Below are 25,370 nucleotides of genomic sequence, written 5' to 3' on the forward strand. Positions count from 1 at the left end.
ACAGAAAAACTAGGTTTTTGTATAAGTATCCATTACAACTTATTGTATGCAGTTACTTTCTGAATTTTAATTTTAAAGTTAAAAGTTAAAAACCATTGTAAGAATACATTTCAAAGTATTTCTGTATAATCAATAATACCTATAGTTTGTTATGACTACAAACTGAATTTCAGTGTGGTCAACTATTCTAACAACTATAGATCTATGTCAATTGTTCCAGACGTTTACGGAAGTTATAAATAAAAGTATTAAACCACGATTAAATATACCTATTCTAATTATTATTTATCATGAACTATGACCTTAGATATGTGTTTACGTATCCTACTTTAATCACTGTATATATCATTTTAAATACATTTCGTTTAAGCATGAAGAATATTTGTCAAAAATAAACTGACTCCACAAATAAATGTTTAAGAGCGAAAATTAAATACAAAGTAAAATCTAGACAGGTATGAAATTATTCTAAAATAATACAATTTCATAGTAATATTTTTTGTAATTCGTGTTTTAAATATCAACATAGATTTTTTTTAAATATTGCCACTTTTTAATTGTAAATACACATTGAAACATAACAACAATATTATTTTAAGATATACATGATATGAGAAAAGAGAAGGCAATTTATGACTCAGAAAAAAAAATAGTAATGAATATGGCTGACAAAATGATGATACGCCATCAAAATTTTACTCTTAATTAAAACATTCTCAGTGTCCTTAATGTATTAGATAAGGAAAAGTCAACAATTTCTTTATATCAAGTTTAATGAAAGCGAATTTATATGATGTGTAATGGTGTGTACAATTAACATACACTATATTATATTCAAAGCAATGTGACAGAAATAAATCGCTTAGTTAATTAATACATTGTAATATTATAATTATGATACTATTATAAATACAACTGTAAAAAATGTACAAAAAAAATGTCTCATCTAATTATTTAGACATTAAAATAAATAAACGGTTTTAGTATTCGATTAGGTATGAGATAATATTATTTTCGTTGTCTTATTACAATTCAAGTCTCGTTTTAAAGTTTTCTTGATTTTTTTATCGAAAAGCTCTCTCCACCGCACGCAGTACAAGAGCAAGCCGACGGTACTGAAACAGGCTTGTTATACTGATAGCCATCCTTACATTTCAACACCACCGACAATTTATCGAAACGGATTGGCTGACAACATTGACATTTTGAATCGTGTCTTATCGTTTCTGAAAACAAAAATACATTAATTTGTGTGTTGATATCTCACCAAGTTTATGATGTTGAAAAATCACGGGGGGTTCAAAGTCGAGAAAACATCAGAAAACGCTCACTTTTATTGAAATACGTGTAGGAATCGCAAAGGCCCCGACACTCCGTGAACCCAACTATGGCTTCTGTATTTATGCACGTGTCGTGGAAAGGATTGTCTTCTGTTACTAGACCAACTGTTTGATTTATCGGTAAGCTCTCAGGAGCGCAAAGACTGTGGCTCTCTGTTTCAATGACCCCTGTGGAATTGCACTGTTCGCAACATCCGTCGTAATAGATTCTGTTTTCTGGACAGTCACCAATATTCGGACACGTGTGGTATGCTGGTAAGATATTAAACTGAAAACGGTGTTTAATTTACAATACTATAATGAGTCTTACAATGAACAAAATGCTTACTTCATTGAACTCAGACTTTGAACAAATAAACGAAGTACAATTGTCGTATGTCCAAGTATCATTATCAGCATAGGTTTTATTTTGCATCACACAATATTTTTGTAAGCACGTTCCACAACAACTGTTTGTCGAAGGTGTGTAAGTCCACCCCTAAACAATACGTACAATAAGCTATTATTTTTAATTGTATAAAACTAAAATATTTATTTTTCCAATAGCCGTAAAAGGTAATTTACCAGTGGGCACTCGGCGTTGCAACTTTTTACGGATTCAGTTATAAACGCTTCGCCATTGTTATCGAGTTTACAGCTCATGGATACGCAAGGATCGAATGAAGACCATTCGCTTCCAACATTATAAACCGTCCCATTAAAAATACATGACTCTTTTTTGTAACTCGGGCAACACTGACCATATTTTGTGTGAGAGACTATTACGTAGTCGGAACTTATTAATGGAGCAGCACATTCAATTTTGTTACAAGTTCCTCGTATAGACGTCATATCACAGTGACAAGATCGGCAAGGACCGTCTTCCCAACTATCGTTCACCTTAAAAAAAAAATTATTTTAAATTTAAATACTATCTTTGACATACATATCAACTGAACAATTTACTTGTTTTAAAACTACAGTTCTCTCATTTTCAGAGCGCTTACGTTCCCCACCTTCCATCGAGGCGATCCACTCATATTCATATAAACATGTATTGCTCGGCAATTCTAATAAAATAAAATAATTCATAGTTAAGTGTTTTATTGTATTTTAATGATAATATATTATATATATAACACATTATATAACACATGATAAGTTCACCTACCACACTTAAACTGTGGACAACAACTGTGATCATCAATAATAGATTGTTCATAGTACATAGGACATGGTTTTGGTGTAGGACAAGTGTCAGGCGCACAAATAGCTTGGAATGAAGGACAACACCCTTGGTTATTCATGACATTAATCATACCGGGTAAAAGTTCCACATCTTTGTCTGGTAAACCTGAATAACATTCATCCTTAGGTTTGCATTCTGAAAACAATTTACATAGTGTACATCAACGGCAATATAATTATTAAAATCACTACAGGCTAGTAAGCTATACATACCACAAATAAATCTCTTACAGCCATTTGGAGTCAATTCCATTTTGACTACTTGATCTACTGCGCATACAGGCATTGCAATATCCGTACAGTTCTGAACAATATTCTCCTCTTGTACTAAACATAAACTCGTTTCGTTAAAAATAAAACATAAATATATATATTATATACAGTATAAACAAACAAACATTTATCTGATTATTGATTTCACTTACCGCACTTATACTGTACACAACACTCGTCTGAGTTATCTTCATCTTTTACCGATTTGAATCCAGTTTGGCAAATTGCAAACAATGATTGGGTGCATTGTTTCTTTTCACAGTGTACGGTTTTTGAACCTTTTGAACACGTGCATGTAGTGCATTTGTCAGCAAACCATGTGTCTCCGACAAAATGATTTTCATTATCGCAAGGTTCACAGCGGTTTTCGTTTACACATATGCTATTATTAAACACTTGTCCAGTTGGGCATGTACACATTTCTGTTGGTAGATTTTTACACGATGTTTCTCCAGACCTTAATGCTTTATAGTTGTCACAGGTCTCTTCACATCCAGACGAACAAGCCTTATACAATAATCCTAATAACATTCTCATTTAGGAATCACAAAAACATTTCTTGTTAAACTTTTTAGTTACCTTTTGGACAAGAATAAGGGCATAAGTTTGGAGATCTCCAATCTAAACACACGCCAAAAGATTGACATTCACGAACGTAAGCTTCCAACGAATGACAAAATGATCCTTCATGACCTTGACATAGAATGGAATGACATTTTTTCAAGTACAAATTCACATCAACAATAGCGTGACATTGGCCAAATAATTTAGAATCCATTAACTTAAGACATGGATCGACATCTGGATTAGGAATAGAACACGTTTCTTCTTTTACTTCAACTGCTGTTATAATGGCTTCACACTGTTCAAATTCTATATCAAAAATAAAAAATCGCAATATTTGAATTCTAATGTATATACTTAAATAATTAACTAAATTACTAGTTCCGTGTTCCTTCCAGCTTATTACGAACTCTTCAGCGTTTATTGGAATAGTTCCATCTGGAGCTGCCATATCATCTGTAGAATCTGCGTTACAACTACCACACATACCTTCAGTTTTATTGTAATATAAATGCGATGGCATTCTTATTGAAAACCCTTGATTCATAGTCATAAATACAACTTCTATTTCGAGAACCGGAATACTAGCGGTTACAGATTTTCCAGGAGATTCTGTTATTGACAACCATTTATTTGTAAATGGTATTTTACTGGCTTCATTTCCATCAACAATTGCTAATATCTATACACATTAAAAACATTTTATAAGATTTTAGACGATGATATTTTTAATTCCAAAAATACTTTAGAAGCGTCTGCATTATAATATAAGTGCAATTCGTGAGCTGCATGGATGATAGTTAGATTTTGAACACAGACTCCGTTTGAAAATAGTGGATTGGAGCATGCTCCAGTAGTCTCTACAATCTAAAATATGAAATATGACTTTAAAGTTTAAATTTTGTATGAATAAAATGTTTGAATAAGTTTTTTTTAAAAAAAAACATACACTAAAACCAGGTTTTAATGAATCATTTTCTTTTGTAGTTTTTACTAAAACATGAGAACAATTTTGCTTGTGGTTAAAGTCGACTTTGTCAAATGTTGTATAATGATTTGTACCGGATCCTTCACATACACCTAAAATAGCAAATAATATTAAATTTATCAAATTATACTAAATTTCAACATTTTTATATTTACAGTTTCTGCATTTTGATGGTTTGATACAAGATCCTAATTCTTTAATTAACCCTTCTGGACAGTAACATCCCGGGAAACAAAATCCGGGTAATTTTGGACATGGATCACTTTGAAGTAATGAATCGCAAGTAGGCTCACATACCTTGTTAAAACATTCTTTGTACACCAAAGGCGTAGGACAATTTACAGCTATAAATAAAAACAAAATAAGCTGAATAAAATGTTTTTTTATAATTGTGTACTTATAATTACGGCAATCATGTAGTATACGCCAATCAGAAAGTTCAACTGATGAATTCGTTATATAACATTGGGTAACTAATCCTGAAATAGCTTTGCATCTACATTCAGAAAAGTCATTTACTGAGTTTTCAGAACATGAGCAAATGCTTTCTACACATTTCATTACAAACTCTTCGATATTCTCATGTTGACCGCACTGATTTAATGGTTCCGATCTAGAAAAAATAAATGTATTATTTATATATTTTATTACTTATTTAATGGATTTATATTATTAATAATTTAGGGATTTGCCAAAAAAAAAAATTTAATTTGTACATTTCTTTCATAGGTATTTAATTTATATTCAATTTACCTAAAAACATTACAAGCTTCGAGAGCCGATTTTTGTATATGTATTGGACATATTTTGGCTTCACATTGTACACTAGAATCAGCCCAAGAGTTTCCAAATTCTGGAGTAGTAGTAGCAATAAGTCCATCACGCTTGAGCTTATCATTTGTGGGATTGTTATCGAAAAATCCGCAAAGACCATCGACTCTGCCAGTATAATATGCATTTGCCTATAGAAAATATTCAATAACATTAATCATTGTAACATAAGCACAATTAATAATATATTAGAGTTGAAAAATAAAAAAAATAGTAATAAATAGAAATAAAAAATAAGTGTAATATATAAAATATATTTGAATCTTGGTAGTTTTAAAAGCCCAAACCTAATGTAGGTACCGAAAAAATTAGTATCTTAATTCATTAATTTGGTATTCTCACATATATTCAAATGTTTTACTATAACTCGGTAATCTAATGTATAATTAGTCAATACCTTTATTTTAACTTGTCCATTAACTTGCCAAATAATATTAAAACCTAATGTACTGGCAAATATAATATAATCAGTTTGAACTTGTTTCACGGCAAATTGTGTAGCTTGACTTCCTATAATTTGAAGCTGAAAATGTATAAATCAGGATAAGCTTATATTTATATTATACACTCTTAATTAAATTTGTTATTGGAGTTTACCTGATTAACAGTATAGGAATATCCATCATATGTTGTTGTCATATTTGGGAAAAATTCAATAGTGTGATTCAAATGATCTATCCATAAAGATACTTGGCAAGCACCAATATATGGACAACGACGGATTTCTGCAATTTAATTCAATTTAGTAGATTATAAATGAAGAATGCATCATAAACACATTATTCTAATATTTATATTTACGTTTTATCATAAATTTTTTATGTACTCTATCTCTGACAACAATATGATCACAAACTTCATACTTGTATGTGACTCCATCGAAGGTTTTAAATACTCTGCCATCTATTTCACATTCACTTTCATCCAAAGTATTCGATACACATGTATAAACTGGACAAATATCGTTATCATTTGGCGTCATTTGTAAGAAATATCCTTCTTGGCATGTAATCGACGGTGTATTACACTTAAATTGTTCTACTTGTGCTTCACAAATCCATTGTTTACATATTGGCTGTTGGTTATCGTTTTTCACACCTCCGCTTTTAACACCAAAATTAATACCTCCTTTACGCCGAATTGTTGTTCCTTTGGTACTAAAAAGTGGGTCTTGATGATTTCTTTTTACTGATGCTGCTAAATTAGTCATAGGATTAAAAGGCGATGGCCATGGGTCGTCTTCAATAATTTCTGGACTTCTTGTTTTTCGAGCATATTTAATCGAGTTGGTTTTCACTGGTAATGAATTTAAAATTTTTGCTATTTGTCCCTCGGGACATTTAATTTCGGGACATGGACCTGGCCCTCTTTTTTTTGGTGGTACAATTATTGGAATAGTTGTTTTTATTTCTTCTGTAACTATTGGTGCCATAGTTGTTGTTGTTGTTGTTGTTGTTGTTGGTGTTGATTTGGTTTTAGTTTTTGTTGTTGGAGCTGGAGTGGTAGTTGTTGTTGTCGTAGTAGTCGTTAAACAGTTAATTTCATCATCAGGACAATCTTGAATCCCGTTGCACCAAAGAGATTCCTCAAGACATACATTAGACGTCTGACATAACTTTGTGCCATTTTCACATGGTTTACATTCACATTTGCAGCTTGATACTGCAGTGTGAGAAACCTCTCCCTAAACACAGAATATATTAAGATACACTTACTAGTTACTACATTCAAAGACTTAATATGACTTACCGGTGGACAAGGGCCGCACACTTTTGGTGCACAGTCAGGCAATCCACCAAGAGTGCATGTACACTGTTGACAGTTTTCTAAATCGTAAACTGTACCGACTTGGTATGTCATAATTCCTAGAACACATGGGCATTCGGAACGCAGTCCACAATTTTCGCCATTCCACCATGTATCCGATGAGCAGTTGCAGTCATTATTCGCTATACCAGGACAAATATTGCAGTTTGTGAGATGAACAGTAGGTTTAATTGTTGTCTGAATAATAGTTTTTTCGGTGACGTATGCTTCGAAGCATCCGAGAATTTCCAATCTCAATGCCGGCATATTGTACCATTTTTCTGGATGAAGTCTGATATAACGCGTTCTAATTGGAGTCTTAAAAAATACCGTGTTTGGACTTTTCCCGTCAAAATTAGCTGAATAAATCTGAAAAAAAAATCAAAAGTTCAGCATAGTGTTAAATAAAATTAGCACTTATTTTCTTTAAAACCTGTTCATCCAATTTAGAATCCAATATTTTATTCCAGTTTATTAAATCATTGCTATACACGATTTTGTATGCTTCAATCCACGCTTCACCTGTTTTGCTTGTTGAAGAAATACCTTTGGTTACAATACCAGTTATAATTCTAGGTTCCGTAAAATCTACCTGTTATAATTCAGTTAAAATCATGTAATTCTTATTCAATAAATGTGCTAAATGTAAATAAAGTTTACTTGAATCCACTGATTGGTTGAAGCAGTAAATGGTACCCATGCTGAATCACTGTTGAGTGATACATTGATAGCATTGAAATTTTCAAATGTAGACGATGACACCGATATCATATTGTTCAATAAACCAGATTCGATTCCCATTGGATCGGAACAAATCGCTTTAAAAACAAATTAAAAATAAATTAACTGAACGTATTGGTCAGGAAAACTGATAATTAAAATAAATTAAAACTATAATTACATTTGTTCGATGCCTTTATAGTTGACTGAGTTTCATAACCAAGAGTAGTAGATGTAACTGGACATCCTAATAAAGCAACTCGCATCGCAATATTATTGCGCCAGGTCATAGGTATAATGCGTACGTACTTTGCTTCCACGGGAGTAAAAAATATTTGTTTTTCTATTATATTATGCGAATAAGGACCTCGAAATGCCTAAATTATGAATTTAAACGATGTATATTATACATTTGATTAATATTGTATAAATAAAATTTAACAATTACTTCTGGTTGCCCATGGTATGAAACGTGACTAAAACTTATACCATCCAAACTGTATGCTACTTTGTAACTTGTAACGTATTCATCGGTTAAGGGATTACCAGATACCTCTACCCCATAAACCGTTTCCGGGTATCCTAAATAAAGTTGTAAATATTCATTATCACTTGTCTTGGATGGTTTCCAGTAACCATTTTCCTTCGAATATAACTGGGCGTACTGAGGTGCAGTATTTTCGTCAAACCATGAACTAGCATCGAAAGACAATGGTTCTAAGGTAGCAGTTATTGGTTTGATTCTACAAAATCGTACAGTGGTGTGCTCAAATTATTTTGTTACGGTGAACAGTGGTATTACAGCAGTGCAGTAAAAATAATTAAATACATATTTACCTGTGTGAATCACAAATAGCTATTGGCGGAGTTACTGTAGAAGGTATAAAAATAATTTCCCCAATTGTTGTTTTGATATTTTTTACAGTAGATAATTCTTCCGTCGGTAATGTAGTGGACACAATCGCAAACGGACTAGAAGTACTAGTTTCAGGCCATTTTACTGTGCTTATATACTCTGTAGTTATCTTTGTTTCAGTTGTAGATATTGGCTTTTCAGAAGTATACTTGGGTGAATCCGAAGTAGAAATATTATTAATTATTTCTCTATACGATGTTGTAAATTCTTCAAGTAAAGTAGTTTGGTACAACTTTTGAGTTGTGAGTTCAATAGTTTCTGTAGTTGATTGACAAGAAGAATCATCGCAAATATATGCGTTGTTTATACATTGACATACAGTGCACCGATCTTCTTTAAAAACGCCACCAGGCTTAAAATAAGAGTTAAAATAATTAATTATTTAATTATACATAACTTAAATTTAAATTCAATTTTAAGTAAAAGATTATCTAACCTTCACTTGAGTACCATTTCTAGAAAAACAAGTGCAGTCATCCTTAGACACACACGTATTGTTGTCCCTCCACATTGACCCAGCAGGACAAGCTGTAGATTGTTCATTTTCTTTGACACAACCACCAATACATTTTTGTGGATAAACACACATATTTATATGTTTGAGTTGATTTTCAAATGAATGGCATACTTGGTTACACATTACCTTGCAACCTTGCCATCTAAATCCATCCAAGCAAACTAAAAGAGTAAAAATCAGAAATAACATTTAAAATTAACATTGACCAAAATTTCAAAAAAGTTTTAAATAATATTATATTTTAAAAATTGTGCAATTTTAAATACATTTTTAACTCTCTTACCTGTTCGTGTTATATTAATTGTTCGATCCTCATCAATAATATTACCAAGGTTTTCTTCTTCAGTGTCTATAAATATTAAATTATTAAATCATCATAATTTAGTGTCACTCAATTGAGAACATTTATATTTACCTGATTCTTTATGACATTTGCAATGTATCCGAATTTCATAGTCACTACATTTACCATCACACACAAGTCCTTTCTTCAAGCCACAATCGACATTTTCTATACTATTTTTTAGACCTTTTATAGCCTTCGTTGGTCTACATTGGATATTATCCATTTTATCATGTACACAGATTCCCAATGCCTAGAATATAAAATTTGAATTTTTATAAAACTAGTCGACTCAACATACTCGTATGGTTATTAATTATTATTAAGTTCTTACATTATTTTTCAAGCCCTCTTTTCCATTATGTCCATTAGAATTTAGATCTTCAAACGTTGGCATGTATTCAAATTTAGTTACACTTTTGCTTTTTAATTGATTCACGTTTATCCATGCACTCCAACCATCGACGCATGATTGTTCGATAGTTTTATTAATGTTTTGGTCTGATATTGGTTTACTGGTTGTAGTGGTAGTTGTATCTGGGAATGTAGTAGTTGATGTGGTTATTGCGACAGGAGTAGAACAGGGTTGTCCTTTACAAATTTTCTTGTTCCTCGAACAAAAGCTAAAATTAAATCAAATAATAATTTAATCATCTTTCACAAAAATATATGATTTTTAACATAGATACCATGAGTGACATTCATCTTCAAAAACAATATCACCGTCGTTAAATAAACGGTCAGAGCCTTCAATTTTACACGGCATTTTGCATTTGCTTTTGGAAACGCAAATATCAGATGTAGAATTAAGATAAACTTGACCAAAAGGACAATGAGCTTTAGCACAACCTAAATATTTAGATTGTATAAGTATTAATTATATAAACTATTTCAAACTGATAAGGTACTTATTAGGTTATCAATATACTAATCGAAATATTTACCTTCAATGCAAAATTTGTCATCACACAATTCTGATGTTTGAGAAGTGTAGTCGTCACATGATTTTCGAGAACAACGTGGTATACAAGAATCATAAGATGTACCGTTTTCACATTGAATAGCTATATAAAATATTGTAATTTAGTATATTCTAGTATTTAGTATATCTATCAAGACAATTAAACGATATTATCAATCATATTATTGTACTTACGGCAAAGGTCTTGAGATCTCCATTTTATGTAAACACCACGAATACTGCATTCTTGAGCGTATGCTGCAATTGCTGTACACAGACACTCACAATCGCCTCCCTGGTCACAAGCACAGGTGTCAAAAATACACCTTTCAATGTAGTTGTCTATAGAAACTTGTGAGTGACAAGGTTTGAATAAAGAAGACTTAAGTACACTGCATTGACGAATTGCCCATTGCCTACGATGTGGATGTAATGCGCAAGCATCCTAAAAAGTTAAATAGGTATTATAGCTTATTATTTATTACTTATAGAAAGTATAACTAAATAATAATATTATAGTCTATAAAATGAAACCATAAAATCCATATTATGATTTAAAAATAATACTTATATTAAGTATATTATTTAAAAGCTTGTAAATTTGCAATTTAAATATTTTAATGTATAACACTAACTCGGATTTCAGACGGTTGAGTACAGTGAGGCTGAAGCTTCCAAGAATCCCCGAACACTAATGCTGATACTTCAGGTATACCCCCATAAGGTGTTTGGAAATCATCCATTTGGTTGTCGTTATAGTTTCCACATAACCCTTTAATCTAAAAAAATAATATTTATTTTAATAATTTACTTAATAATTGTGAAAAAATGCTTTAATATTTTCATTCTGCTTATCTTACGTGAGTTTTCCATTTTTGGTCAACTTGTAAATTCATTTTGGTACCTTTATCCCAATATATTTGAATTCCTAAATCAGGAACTTCGACCACCACAAAATGACCAACTTCTTTGATCAATATTCTAAAATAAAAAAATATATTTTAAAGATCGGATGCAATATTATTATTTGTTATTATTGCTTTTTACTAGTAACCTTTTGGTATTAGAAGGAGTTTGTTGATTTTTCAATTGTATGAGTTCCATCTCATCGCCACTTCCAACCGTCAACGTTATGGTTTTTATACATGTTGCTCCCGTTGAACCGCAAGGTACAATCTAAAAATATATTGTATTACAAACTATTAAAAATAATATATGAAAATTCAATAATGCAGAAAAAAACATAATATTATTTACTATAGTGTTGTTAATGTTAGTATTTAAGACCAATAAAATATTAGGGACCAGAACCCAATTTATATATGTTCAAATAACTGTAACCCAAATTGGAACCCATATTTTTAATCATTGGGTTTTACAATGACTATTAATTTTTTTAATACCAGTATAATATTTTTTTCAAATTAATTATAAGGAGCGTTTAAGTAAATTAATATTATTTTTGTTTAGATATATACTTCTCATGAAATCTTATACATAAAATGTCTAATAATAAATAATAAAAATATATTATATTACTATTTTCTGTATAAATAAAAATTTGAATAAGTTCGCAGATAAAATAGAAAACATGTAAAATAAAAAAACTTTTTGAAGCGTTAAATATCAGTTTTAACCTGATTTATATTTTCCAAAAACCAGAATCTTAATCTGAACTGTGTAATGAAAATATAATTGAATGTACCCAAACCAGAATCAGAACGTAATAATAAAAGATATCCTGATTGAAACATTTAAATTGAGCACCTATAATATTATGATTAAAAATATATCATATTATTGTGACAGTATAAAAGTTAATAAAAAAAATTACAACTCACCTCTACGGAAGTCACAAAAGTTTCATAACTAGTTAATGTTCCTTTGGATAAAATATATTCGCAGGCCCCTTGAAAGTCAAAAAACCGAGAATCAAATGTTTGAAAATGTGAATCTCCCCAGACCGAACAAATTCCAGGACATTCATTATTTGTACACTCCCATTTTCCCAAATTGCATTCACTGAAATAATATTTAATACCATAAAATACATTACTAAATTTATCTTTCAATTAGCCAATAAACGTACCATGTATTGCAACCTTGGTAAAATGTCTCATTGTTATTATAACTTTTACCGCCATGATGACATGGACACTCATTTGGTAATACACATTCCTTTGTAAAAGAATCAAGAACATACGGTTTTTTACAAACACATCCTGAATAACATATGGCTGGTGTTGATTGTGGAGGGTCGTGCATATTCTATAACAGCAAATATAAATTAGTTATTTAATTAGTTAAGTTGGTTTTTTTTTATTGATTTATTTGTCAAGCAACTTTCAACTAGTCAATATTTCCCTAACGGTAATCTGTTTAATAATAAATTAAGTATAGCTGTACTCGTACAAGTTAAATAAATAAGTTTTGCATAATGGAAAAATTTGATTTAAAATAATTTTTACCATTTAGCTTCAATTACTTCAGATATTAATTTAATAAAACGACTCATAAATAATCTCTAAAAGGTGGCTTCTAATGTAATTAATATCAAAATGTTATTTGAATATCTTACACGGCAAGTTATTGGCTCTGAAGGTTCACATTCAGTAAATGTTAAATGTTTTCGTCGACTACATGAACTTTCCGATGTATCTTTCCATTGTGCTAATTCGTTTTTTTCAGCAGAACGACATTCCCATGATGCACTCATGCAGGTACAAAACTGTGGACCCTTGCCAGTAGTTTCGATTCTTTTTTGGCCAGATTTAAATTTTTGACCATTGTAATAACACGGGCAATCTGCGACGGGGATACATTCGCCGAACTCTGATAATGTTAACCCCTTAGGACAGTAACAGCCTTCAACGCACTTGGACTTGCAATTATTAATAGAAGAAATATCTTGACACGTCCGCTGGCAAGAATTTCCACAGGTGTCATAATTTTGACCTGCTGGACACTGTACACCTGGAAATTTAAAATAAATAATTATTACGTAGAATATAACTACGTCTTTTTGGGTTATTTTGCGTGGTCTGAAGTAACAGCGAACAATTTACATCCTTAATTCACTATATCCAATCAAGTTTATTACATTTATAAAAATATATAAACAATTTGTTATAAAATAAAAATACCGAAAAACAACAATAAAATTGTACTAAAATTTATAATTTACAGTGTACTTTTCATGAAATACATTTATTTAATATATAGGTACCTAGCAATAAGACATAGTGCCAAAAATGTTGCAAGTACAATAAAGTCCAAGCCCTAGTTATTTATTATATAGCACAATTTGCTTTTAACATTATATTTAATGCTTTGGAGATCAATGTGATAATGATGTAGATACTTAGTGTTTGTTTTTTCGGGGGGAGGGAGGGGGCAGATAATACATCTGTAATATTCATATTATCGGTAACATATTTTAATTATGAAACTCCATAATATAAATACAAAACAATAAATATAATATTAATAATTTCTCGACGTAATAATATTAAAAATAAAAAAGGCTGAGTGAATAGTTTTCAGTTTTGACATTAACATACATATTACATTTATGGAAAAATTATATACTTTGTGTCTTAAACTATTTTAGGTTTAAAAATATATGAAGCAATTAATTTATTGAATAATTTTTCTCATGATTAATTCACCGCAATCGTTACTCGGTATAAAGTGTGTGGGGCATACAATATAGACTAGTATATATATTATACATACCACATTCTCTAATGCCTCTTCTCCAATCTATGATCGTATTTTGATGCGAACATTCGAGAGCATAAGAAGCTAATATTTGACAATAGCAACGTGAAAATTGACCAGGATGACAAGAACAAACATCGTACAGACAATCATCGTAATAAGGAATTGGATCTACTTGAGTGTGACAATCTGAGAATAACTTTCCTGTGATATTGCTGCAATAGCTTTCAGCCAAATGTTTATACTGTATATTTTCATCGCAAGGATGAGCAGTTTTTATTACAGTTTCTAATTTGTTATTTGCACAACTCTCTTTTGTCTTCCACTTATTTGCAAAAGAAACGACGTTTGTCTCAACGTCCCCTTCGGGAGTAAACATATCATCTTTCTGGTTACCGTTATATGTACCGCATAAACCCTGAGATTAAAAAAAAACCCTAATTAGTTATTATACAAATACCTAAATTAGTCTATACACATCTAAATTATAGAATAGTTATTTTAAAATTATATTTTACACAAGCCGTGTATTGCACTAAGAGCACCAATTAATGTATAATGCCATAATTTAATACCTTTGACGCATGATTTAAAAATGAGCAGCTAGGTACCTAATGGCAAACTTTATAGATTTGAGTTTTTTTATACAATATATAATCAACCTACCTTAGTTTTTCCTTCAAGTTCTGGACTAGCATAAATATATGCACGAGTGTCTCCATCCCACCATATTTCAATGCCATTTGTAATAACAATTTGAAGGAAAAATGTTGATTGTTCTCTAATGTAAGCCACACTTTGTACAGTTATCGGTAATTTTTCTACAATCTCTCCATTAACGAATACTATTTTTCCCTGGCCCAATTTAATAGTTGTGCTATTTCCAATTCGTATTGTAAGTGATTTAGTGCAAGTTGCTTTTGCCGATAAATTTGGTACTTCAAAACCATGTTCCAGCGACATTGTACCGTCGCATGGGATATTTTCTGCTTCGATCGAAAATTCAGGTAAAACGACGAGATAATATGAACAGGATCCCATGAAATTGAATTTCAGACCGTCAAATGTTTTATAATGTGGATCTCCGATCGCATAACATTCTGCTCTGCATTTGGCACTGGTGCAACTCCACTCTCCGCCGATGCAGGTACTTAAAAATGTATTTAGTTAAATAATATGACAATAAAAACAAAACGTATCAACTCACCATTTGTTGCAATCTTTAGTAATTTCTTCCCCGGGTAGGTATAATTTATTTCTTAACTTACAGGGACACTTTTCTTTGACTACGCATACGCCATCGTTTAAAACAGTCCCGAATGGACAAACGCATCCTTCTTCACAGTATGAGTTAACATTTTTAGATTTTACTTCGGCTGCGATAGTGCATGTTTCTTGTACGGCTGGCAAACACTGTGAATATACTTTTCCACTAGAACATCGGTAAGCTAAAAACATTTTAAACAATATCCTAATATAAATAAATAATTGCTAAAGCCTAAAACGTATTAGTATTCCGACAAACAGTAATTACTAACGGCATATGTTATCATCTCTCCACGAAATCGTCGAGTCTTTTCCTAAACATTCCTCTGCAAAGACAGCGATACTGCTACATCCACAATCGGATCCATTTACCAAATGGCATTGAGTATAATCCATTTTACACGCTTCGATATATGCTTCAATATTAAGATTTTTACCGCCGCAAACGTTAAACCGATCATTTTTAACAATTGAACAAAACTGTGAAGCTTTTTGCATAATTTCGTAGGAAACTTTAATGGTTTCCGAAATAGATGATTCACATATGTCGTTCAGGCCATTCACAAGCCACTTGTTCGCAAAACTCGTAACACTATTAAATGACAAATCGTTTGACGATGTACCGTCCATTTTTCCACAGAGACCATCAGTCGAGTTCCATAACTCAACACCAGCGTCTAAGATTAAGGCACCCTAAAATAAATAAAACAAATAAAAGTGATATATATATATATATTATATTTTTAAACAATTGTATTCCTTGAGCTTACATTGGATTTCCAGATTATTTTTAAATTAGCGGCACGCAAATTAATAAATACTGTTTGACCACTTATAATTTCAACACTTATATCTGTCAGCTCATTTGGAACGGAGAGTAGTTTTCCATTATTAATCAATGACACGACATTATCATTAACTAAAATAAAAATTAATTTTTTATCGATACTAATACTAAATGTATTATCTTACCATTTCTTTTTATTTGGTACAGATTATCAACAACATAAACATTGATATAACTTATCAATCCTTGATCAAAACGTGCTTGAACATGAAATGAATTTGTTTTAATATCGCTAATTAGTGTATAGGTGCAGTCACTTTGGAAACTATATATCTTGCCATCAAACGTCTTATAGTTTCCAAAACCCCAACGGTTGCAACTCCCTGGTCGCCTTGTGTACGTATTAAATACTTCAACTTCTGAGTGAATAACATTTATTAATTCAGACGGTTGTTCATCTGTATTAAAATAAACACACATACACACAACACATATAAATATTAAATATTTTCCGAAATAAAAGTATGATAACATTTCAATTTTTGTCATGTAGGACGTACTTACCAAATACACACTGAGGTATATGTTTTGGTTCATATTCCCCAGTCTTATACAAACAAGTATATTCTACGTCAGTTGTTTTAAATGGTTCTAGAACAGACCCTTGAGGGCACGAGAGTGTACATACGTTTTTCTCAAAATCATCGGAACATTTATAATTTCCATTGAAATTTAATTTTGTTACGTCACATGAACTTTCAGCTATAAATAAATACATATACAAATTTATGAACATTGAACAGCGGTGTTTATTCTGATGATTTTTTAATCAGTTCAAAATGATATTAGATGCAAAATAATAATAATACATTTACTTGCTTAGGTAACATATTATTTTTACAAACTTCTTCCGTGAGCACCAGTGGAGTTATTTTACTTTTTGAAGTATTGAAGACCCGTTGAAAAGAGCCCATATTCTCACACATGATGAACCATAACACAATTATTTAATAAATATTATGTGTATTATGACGTGGTATCTCACATAAAATATTTTTTTAATTTTGTGTAAAATTTTGTTTTTAAAAACTATATATTATATTACGAAAACTGTATCTTTTTATTTATTTTTTTTTATTATTTTTACTAGAATTTTCGAGAAATACAGAAAAAAACTTACAATATTGACACGTAGGGCCTCTAAAGTCAGTCGGGCATTGACACTTCTGATGTCCAATACAGTTGCCACCGTTTAAACAAGGTGGATCACACACTGGCATACAGTCTGGAACTGTCGACCATTCCACTTTTCCGGGTGTCCAAGATCCATTTCTACAAAATACGTTTGTCACACTAGACGAATCTGGGAACTGGTATCCATCAACACAGCTGATCGTACATGCACTGTATTGACAAACAATTTCTAAAATGAGCTTCTAACCTTTAGCAACTAAAATTTCTTAAGCGTTTTCCTTACTCTGAATTGCATTTCTTTTTTGAATTCATCGGTGTATTAGGATAACCGTGGCAGTACTTAGGAACGATTAAATTTTGACACGTCGGCCCATCATAATTTTTCAGACAACTGCACTTGTTGGGTTTTTCACATGTACCTCCATTTTCGCAATATGGATTACAAACAGCTATACAAACATAAAATCTATTTATTATTGTTGCCTTATTATAAACGATAATAGTAAAAGTAATAATTGACTTACGAAGACATATTGGTATGGCATAAGAAAGTGATCCTTTGACTTTGTATCTGTGACCATCGCACACAAACGTAATTTTTGGAACGCCTTTGGGAAATTTGTAACCTTCTACACAAGTTGCCTGGCAATTTCTAATTGAATAAATTACAATTAGTTGGTATGCTATTCTATTATAGAATTATATAATACGCCTCACTTAGTTATTGTGGAGCAAACGGAAATTGAGTTTTCAGGCGATTTAAAGGTTGCAATGCATGCTTCTTGATTTTCTATAATTCAGATGGAAAAATAATTATATAGTACTACAAGGTTAAGTTTTTATGATTTAAATCAAAAATAGTACTTTATAATAAGATCAATAGACCTGATGGTATTACAAAACCAAAATAAAAGTGAAAAAATACTTGATTAAGTAAAAATATGGCCTAAGATAGTCAAATAAAATACAATATCTAATACTACACATAAAACCGTCAAAAAAATCAACAATATTGTTTATCAAAGCACCATAAAATCTAGATGTTTGATTCAGTTTTAACTGAAACAAAAATGAAGCTGTTCCACAAGTAACATAATATTATATTATTTTCACAATTATTGTTGTATGTAAAATAATTGTGACATATAACGATGCTATGGTTTATGTTACAATTTTTTCAAGAATATTCTAAATTAAATTAATTCTTTAACAATTGTATAGTAATAATTATTATAATACACTACGGTTAATTGTTGTTTTAGTCTAAAATCAAAAATCACGATTACATTATAAAAGATAAAAAACATTTTTAAAAATAAGTATGTATCATCTTGCGACACTCATAACATTTTTGCTTAAATCACAATTTAGTTTTTTCTTTATCAAATTTTAAGGGGTTAAAATAAACATAATTAAGCATCTTAGCTGAATCACACATTGTATTTAATTTTTTTAAACGGCATGATTAATGTGTATACATAATCATACTAAGGAAAAACGCGTACACAATTATAATAGGTATTGTTTAAATATTTATATAACATGTTATCTCTCTCGTTTCGTAATGGAAAAATAAAATAAACACACTATTAAGATTCTCGTTACACGTAGGTTGCTACTTATTTATGGACTTGGAAATGGGTATCACTACACATTCGCATTTTATTAAACCATCTTATACCTACTACCTACGATCGTTGTTTTGCATTTGGGAACTAATTACTACTACTTAAACTAGTATACTCGTATTCACGACCCATTTTACCGTATGGCCCTTTTACAATATAACATTACACTTTATGGGAGATAATATTTGTAATTAAATCTTATCATATATCAACTATTATATTTGCCCTGGTTAAAACAAAAATAAAGTGTATACGAAGTGTAAAGAGTACTTGTTTCACTGTTTGATTTTATTAAAACGTATACCCACAAGTAGGTAAAGTACCTATATTGCCTATACATTACGCCGTGGTACTAAAAATAACATAACACTAGGAAAGCTTTCTCAACAAAATGGCTATTCATAATATTATTAAATTTAAAAACAGTAACTAGTCATTGAGATATTAAGCTAAGCTCCCTATAGTGTTTAGAACGTGTTTTAAAATACTATTAGATACTTTTCCATAAACGAATTAAGACAATTTCTAATTACATTTTAAAGATATTAAATACCCAAGGAAAATGTCGATCTCTTATAAAATTAATATTTTTGGAATCATAAGAATATAATCAAACTCAATTTTGTTTAAAACTGACCATAATAATATTTAATCATTTTTTTTTTTTTACTAAGAAAAAGTGCATATTTTTATGCAAATTGATAAACCTTAAGTCAGTATTATCTTAACAAACACTTTTTTATAACACATTTGTTTGCATAAAAATTGCTATTACAACACTTTAAAAAAAAATGTTATTTTCACAGAGTAATATTATTCGCCGCGTATTTACATAATAAAAATTAAGTAGTTTCTATTCATTTTTTTTTTACATTACTACGGACTCATTATTATAATTCATAAATACAATTATAATTTATATGTATTTACCCTGTGGTTTGGGATTTGTTGTCTTTGATGATTTAGTTCCGTAACTTGAGTATCTGAAATACAAAATATACTGTTTTATAAAAATATTTGTTAAAAAAAAATAAGCCAAGACTTACCTAGACTGAAATTCAGAAGGGTCATTAGGATCATCGTTGACAAACAAACTAGTTAACATAAAAATAAATTAAATAATGAAATAAAATGTATTTTCAGTAATTGATATATATTGTGCAATTCAAAAATACAATATAATAAGAAAAGATTTTATAAAGTAATAAACATACTTTAAAACCATTTTCTATGGATCATGTGATATTAACAGTAATAATAATAGTTTACGATTCGTAAATCAACAAATAACTTTTAGTTTTGAATGTTTTTGTAATTCTCTGAATTGTACGCATTGTAATTAAATAAATAACTAACTAAGATGTGGTAATAAACTTTTAAAGTTAACCCTAAATAATTTTAATTGTGGGAAGAAATTCTTACTCTATGTTAGATATAGTGTTATACCATGGAAATAGAAAAAAAAATTATAAACATATAGTTTTGTTTTGTTTTACTTTTATTTTTAATTCAATGTCTGCTTAAAACGAATTATTTTACAAACACTTTGACATATAACATAATTAAATATTTTGTTACTAAATTTAACTGAGCTAACTTCATTGACATTCCCAACCCAACCTATGATTGTTTCTACAAATAATCTATATATATAACTGTAAAAAACGTATAGGTACAAATAATTCTAGAACCTCTAACAATATAGTCACATAAAAAAAATGTATACTTGCACATAGTGATAATATCAATACATGATTGTAGAAAAGTTAAATTTAATATTTTACAAGTTGAGTTACAAAATTCAATCAAAGTTTTGTTTTAGTAATGTGTTCAAACACCACTCTTCATCTAAAAGAGAATTTATACAACAATGAATCATGTTGTCAAAAATTATGAACTACATTTTTAATGAAAATTTTCTGAAATTATGATATTGTTCCAACCATATATATATATATATATTTATATAAACGTATGTGACATGTACATCTATTTATTGTGTATATAGTATACCATATTATAATTCATAACATTATAATAATATTATATTGTTAAGTACGTTCTATCGATATGTTGACAAATTATTAATTGATAATAATATAATACAAGAGAATTTCCCAAAACCCTCTGTTACTATCATTTTAATGACTAATGACATACACATATTATAGGTACAAGTACTGTCCAATATTATATCGTTGAGTTGTGTGTAGTAAGCAATACAATATGCCCACAACGAATCTATGACTATCTGTAATAGGCTATATACTTTACACCCTGTCGTCCAAATATTATAAATGTGTAGGTAAATATAATACCCCTTAGTAATGTATACGAATTTGATAATGATTTATTACAACCCAGAATGTTTATGTTTCAATCGCGGTGTTTAACATAGGTAGGTATTTTATGCCTGTAAAGTACTGAAAATATCAAAAAATGTTTTCAAATAAAGTGATGTCTGTTTGTTGATTAATATTGAATCCATGGGTATATTATTATTTTTGATTATTAATTATTCCAATATTTATAATCAAAAATACAAAATATTTTAAAATAAAAACAAAAATGTTTAAACACAATTGTATTATTAAGACAACACGCATGTGTCATGGGTCAATGGATTATGATTTGCGATTTATATTATATTAATTGTGTTGTAACTTGTAAGTAACCTCCATGAAATATAATATAGACGTCTCTAAGCTATAAATTTATTGACTATCGAGTAAAACTTTTGCTGCATACACCAGACATGTTTGAAATTGATCTGACAGCTTTGATCATTGATATAAATTGTATTATTTATGTTTTTTCTTTGGCTCTTCTAAATGGTAGTAAAAGTACCAGGTATAGATAAAGTCCGCGAATATAAACTTTAAGTAGAATATTTGATTTGCATATTTGTCAAGAAAAAATATTTTCCAACCATTTAACTAAACCTAGGTTTTTTTTCCATTGAGTTTTAGCTTCGGTGACAGTTATACATTATATTTTATTTATTTATGGCAACAATTCGATTACAATAATATAGGGTCTTTAAGGACTTATAACAATTTGTTTGTGTTTCTCTTAAATATATTTCTCTATTTCGATGGCATTCCCGAGGAATGTCATGACGTTTTATGGCTGACAGTCTGATTCGATTATTTAAATTATTTTACTATAATTACATTGTTGATCTGAGACCATTGTCTAAAGACTAATATTATTCAACCCGCTGCATAAAGGTAGATGTGTACAGACTATATACAACCAAACGAGAATAAAACAGTTTTGAGTAATGAATGAAATTATTTTTTTGGAAAACTACAAAATATGACACCAATGAAATATTAACTTTTATTATATACTCACATTGAGTCATCTGGTGAGTCGTCCAACAAATCAGCAGTGTACTTGATGCGACTTCCGTCATCAACCCCATCAGACGGTGACGCTTGGACGATCGTTCTTGAAACCGTGGTCAGCAACAGGTAGGCAACAGCCAACCGCTGTAGGAGCGGTCCGCAGTTGACAGCCATCACGAGAAGTTAACTGCAGATACTTGATGTGGTGATCGTCTCGATTTAAATTTGCGTTTTAATGACAGTGATAAATACAATAATTACATTAAATATCGATGTCTGTTGTAAGAGATCAACAATACGTCTAAGTGGACGCAAGGACGAAACAACAATGATCCATGACCGCGTTGTCGGGGTGTAATATATACGTCACAAAACTATCAATTGAATAATATTAAAAGTATACAAATTATTATCATTTATATTTGTCCATATCGACGAACGCGTCTGTGGGGGGGAAAAAACCCCAATGACACGCAGGAGTGGCGACCGTTCACGTAGCGATATTTCACATAATGTACCATTCAATGATTTGTCAGTACATCCATTTTGTTCTAAGAGTTCTTATTTTTTTTATTTTCAGTATTATCCGATACGCCAAACGTAGGAAAATCCGCTTGCGTGGGTTTTTTTCGCAAACCGAACACGATAAGATTATTTACCAGTGCGACGGCCGTGAACTAGTTATTAAAATATAAATTATACACATAATATGTATAATATATATCACATATTAAATTATTACGCCTTTTTAGGCGCATCTCAACGGATATTCGACATCCGGAGACATGACGGCCCCGATTAACACGCAAAAACGATAATAACTACGATCCATAATTACATAGTACAAAGTTCAGCCGTGATAACCGCAGTCAACGAATACTACCATAGATTAAGAGAAACTTAATCTGTGATACTACCTGTACAATGCGCTCCTATTGGTACATAGTACGTATATTTTGTTGTTTTGATACGAGATTACTTGTAGTTCATTAAACGTCACACGTAGTACCGCAATCACAGTATTTAGATGACTCAGTGCAAAGGCCCTTTGATTCGTACACACTATGCACATATTATTATTATAATATGGTCACGAGTATAAGGTGTAGCTATTAGCTACCTTATTGAAAATAAGTGTCTGAAACATTATTGTTGACAGCAGTTTTGTTAAAAATTAGATGTTATAATATTCATAGGTGGGTATAATCATATCATATTTGTGTAGGTTATTAATAATGAGTTTTAAATTCTTATCAAAATTGTTTTTAACTTTGAGATTATATTTCAAACCATTATATACTTGGAAGATTTGGCTCACAAATTACTGAAATCGTGAAATCGATTTTGAAAGTTTGATATTGGTAATTTTACTGAAATGTTGAGAAAAATTAAAATTATAAATCTTAAATATATTTAAATACTTATTCAAAGTATTTAAGATATGGTATCATATGTCAGTATACTGACAATGATGGGTACATAATTACGAGGTAATAATAAATAGAAAAAAGATTTTGGAAAATTTAGCAGGTAAATAGTTATGTATATAACTTGCCAATTTTTCATATTACATAGAAGATAGCCCTATGGTTTTTTATTTTTTTTCCATCAATATGTTCTCACTTATTTTTAATGAACAAAAGAAAAAAATGAATCTTTATGAATGTACAATTTAGATTGTCTTTAAGTTACACAAAAAACGCTACTACATGAGTAAATTTTTTCCTTAGTATTGCAAACGTTTCGTATAAGGTTATTGCGAACTCCTTCTCCGTAAAAGTGTGTCTCTTTCAAAACTATTTCCATGGATACATTACATCCAGGGGCGTCCAGGCACCCTCCAAAGTGGCCTTATTAAATAAAAATAAAAATATACACCGCGTGAAGCGAAACACGGAAAACGTTAACACCGTCCACTGTTCTATGAAGGGACCACAAGCTGTTGAAGGTGGCGGTGGACTTTTGCACAATCGTTTGAAATCGATGTTCAGCACCTAATCACGTATGTTCTGTAATCCCGAATTCGTATTGAATATTAATATACTATAGGATAATCACAGCTCACAACAACATCGATGCATAGTTCGAAATTGTCAGTATACTACGTTACGTAGAAACTCAGTGATCCAAACCTCACCAGCCGCAACAGGCTGACGACGATGTCACTAGATACTAGAACTGTTTGATCAGAATCGAAAGCCCGAAGGACGCGGAGTGTAAGTCCTGCGACGACGACATGCTCCTCGAAGAGACTGACCGACGATTGATATCATCATGGTTACCTGCTAGCAGAGTTATACCAATCTACATAAAAACAATACTATACAATGTGAAAATTATGAGGAAAAACTGAGATTTTTACGAGAATTCAATTTTTCAAAAAATTGATTTTTATCTTTGGTATAATTCTAAAAAAAAAACCGTAAATACATAGAATTTTCACCGAATGTTTAAATTCGCATTTTCTATATACCTATACAATTAAATGTTCAAAATATTTTAATTCCTTTTCAGCTATTTACAGACATAAGAATATTTCGATTTTTGTTAATTTTTGTTAATTATTGTAGATAAACATTTTTTCACTTGACCAAAAAACTTAAAATATAATACAAGGTTCCTCATAACTCATAAGTGTCTGTTGATATACATTTTAAAAAGTCGATCATAGATATACATTATATTTTTATGAGTGTCTGAAGTCAATAAGCTTAAATATTTAATTCAAGGTTCTGCATAAGTTTTTATAACTTTATAACAGGAGTTAAAATATATTAAAGGTACATAGGCATGATTTATTTTTAGAGGCATTTAAAATTCAAATTTCAACAAAATTCATCATAATCTTGAAAACTTTCAAATTATTTTGTAGTTATAAATGTATAAAATGTTTAATATTTATAATTAATGATTAAAATTGAAAACAAAACTTATCAGAA

The 25,370-nt window shown here is 30.3% G+C and overlaps 1 protein-coding gene across 1 annotated transcript; it reads right to left on the bottom strand.

Moving 5' to 3' along the window:
* Positions 1–662: 662 nt before the first annotated feature.
* LOC111034064 (hemocytin-like) lies at positions 663–22,605 on the bottom strand. The gene is made up of 51 exons (XM_022315097.1): positions 22,439–22,605; positions 20,128–20,175; positions 20,012–20,064; positions 18,171–18,243; positions 17,978–18,105; positions 17,737–17,902; positions 17,440–17,663; positions 16,824–17,021; positions 16,445–16,717; positions 16,243–16,391; positions 15,745–16,165; positions 15,414–15,654; positions 14,873–15,356; positions 14,222–14,624; positions 13,065–13,459; positions 12,576–12,754; positions 12,328–12,508; positions 11,541–11,662; positions 11,347–11,467; positions 11,122–11,265; positions 10,682–10,931; positions 10,470–10,589; positions 10,215–10,374; positions 9,860–10,148; positions 9,598–9,778; positions 9,466–9,531; positions 9,102–9,343; positions 8,587–9,017; positions 8,198–8,492; positions 7,931–8,126; positions 7,690–7,847; positions 7,463–7,621; positions 6,973–7,398; positions 6,025–6,907; positions 5,821–5,948; positions 5,621–5,746; positions 5,146–5,354; positions 4,800–5,005; positions 4,548–4,736; positions 4,354–4,484; positions 4,149–4,271; positions 3,783–4,086; positions 3,420–3,713; positions 2,993–3,361; positions 2,781–2,894; positions 2,491–2,703; positions 2,286–2,389; positions 1,905–2,219; positions 1,669–1,818; positions 1,332–1,608; positions 663–1,226 (listed from the first exon to the last, which is right to left on the bottom strand). Exons 1-51 carry the CDS (start codon positions 22,603–22,605, stop codon positions 1,045–1,047), a joined length of 11,460 nt encoding a protein of 3,819 aa, XP_022170789.1. The 3' UTR covers positions 663–1,044.
* Positions 22,606–25,370: the final 2,765 nt, after the last annotated feature.

This window comes from Myzus persicae, unplaced genomic scaffold (assembly GCF_001856785.1).
Source record: "Myzus persicae strain clone G006 unplaced genomic scaffold, MPER_G0061.0, whole genome shotgun sequence".
Lineage (NCBI taxonomy): Eukaryota > Metazoa > Arthropoda > Insecta > Hemiptera > Aphididae > Myzus > Myzus persicae.

Bases quoted from the DNA above. Each gene is read 5' to 3' on its own strand.
- LOC111034064 (XM_022315097.1), bottom strand. From the start codon at position 22,605: ATGGCTGTCAACTGCGGACCGCTCCTACAGCGGTTGGCTGTTGCCTAC. The intron at 18,244-20,011 runs GTAAATACATAT...TCTGAATTATAG, and splicing joins AACAAATCCCAAACCACAGG to AAAATCAAGAAGCATGCATT. The intron at 11,468-11,540 runs GTTACTAGTAAA...TTTTTATTTTAG, and splicing joins ACTCCTTCTAATACCAAAAG to AATATTGATCAAAGAAGTTG.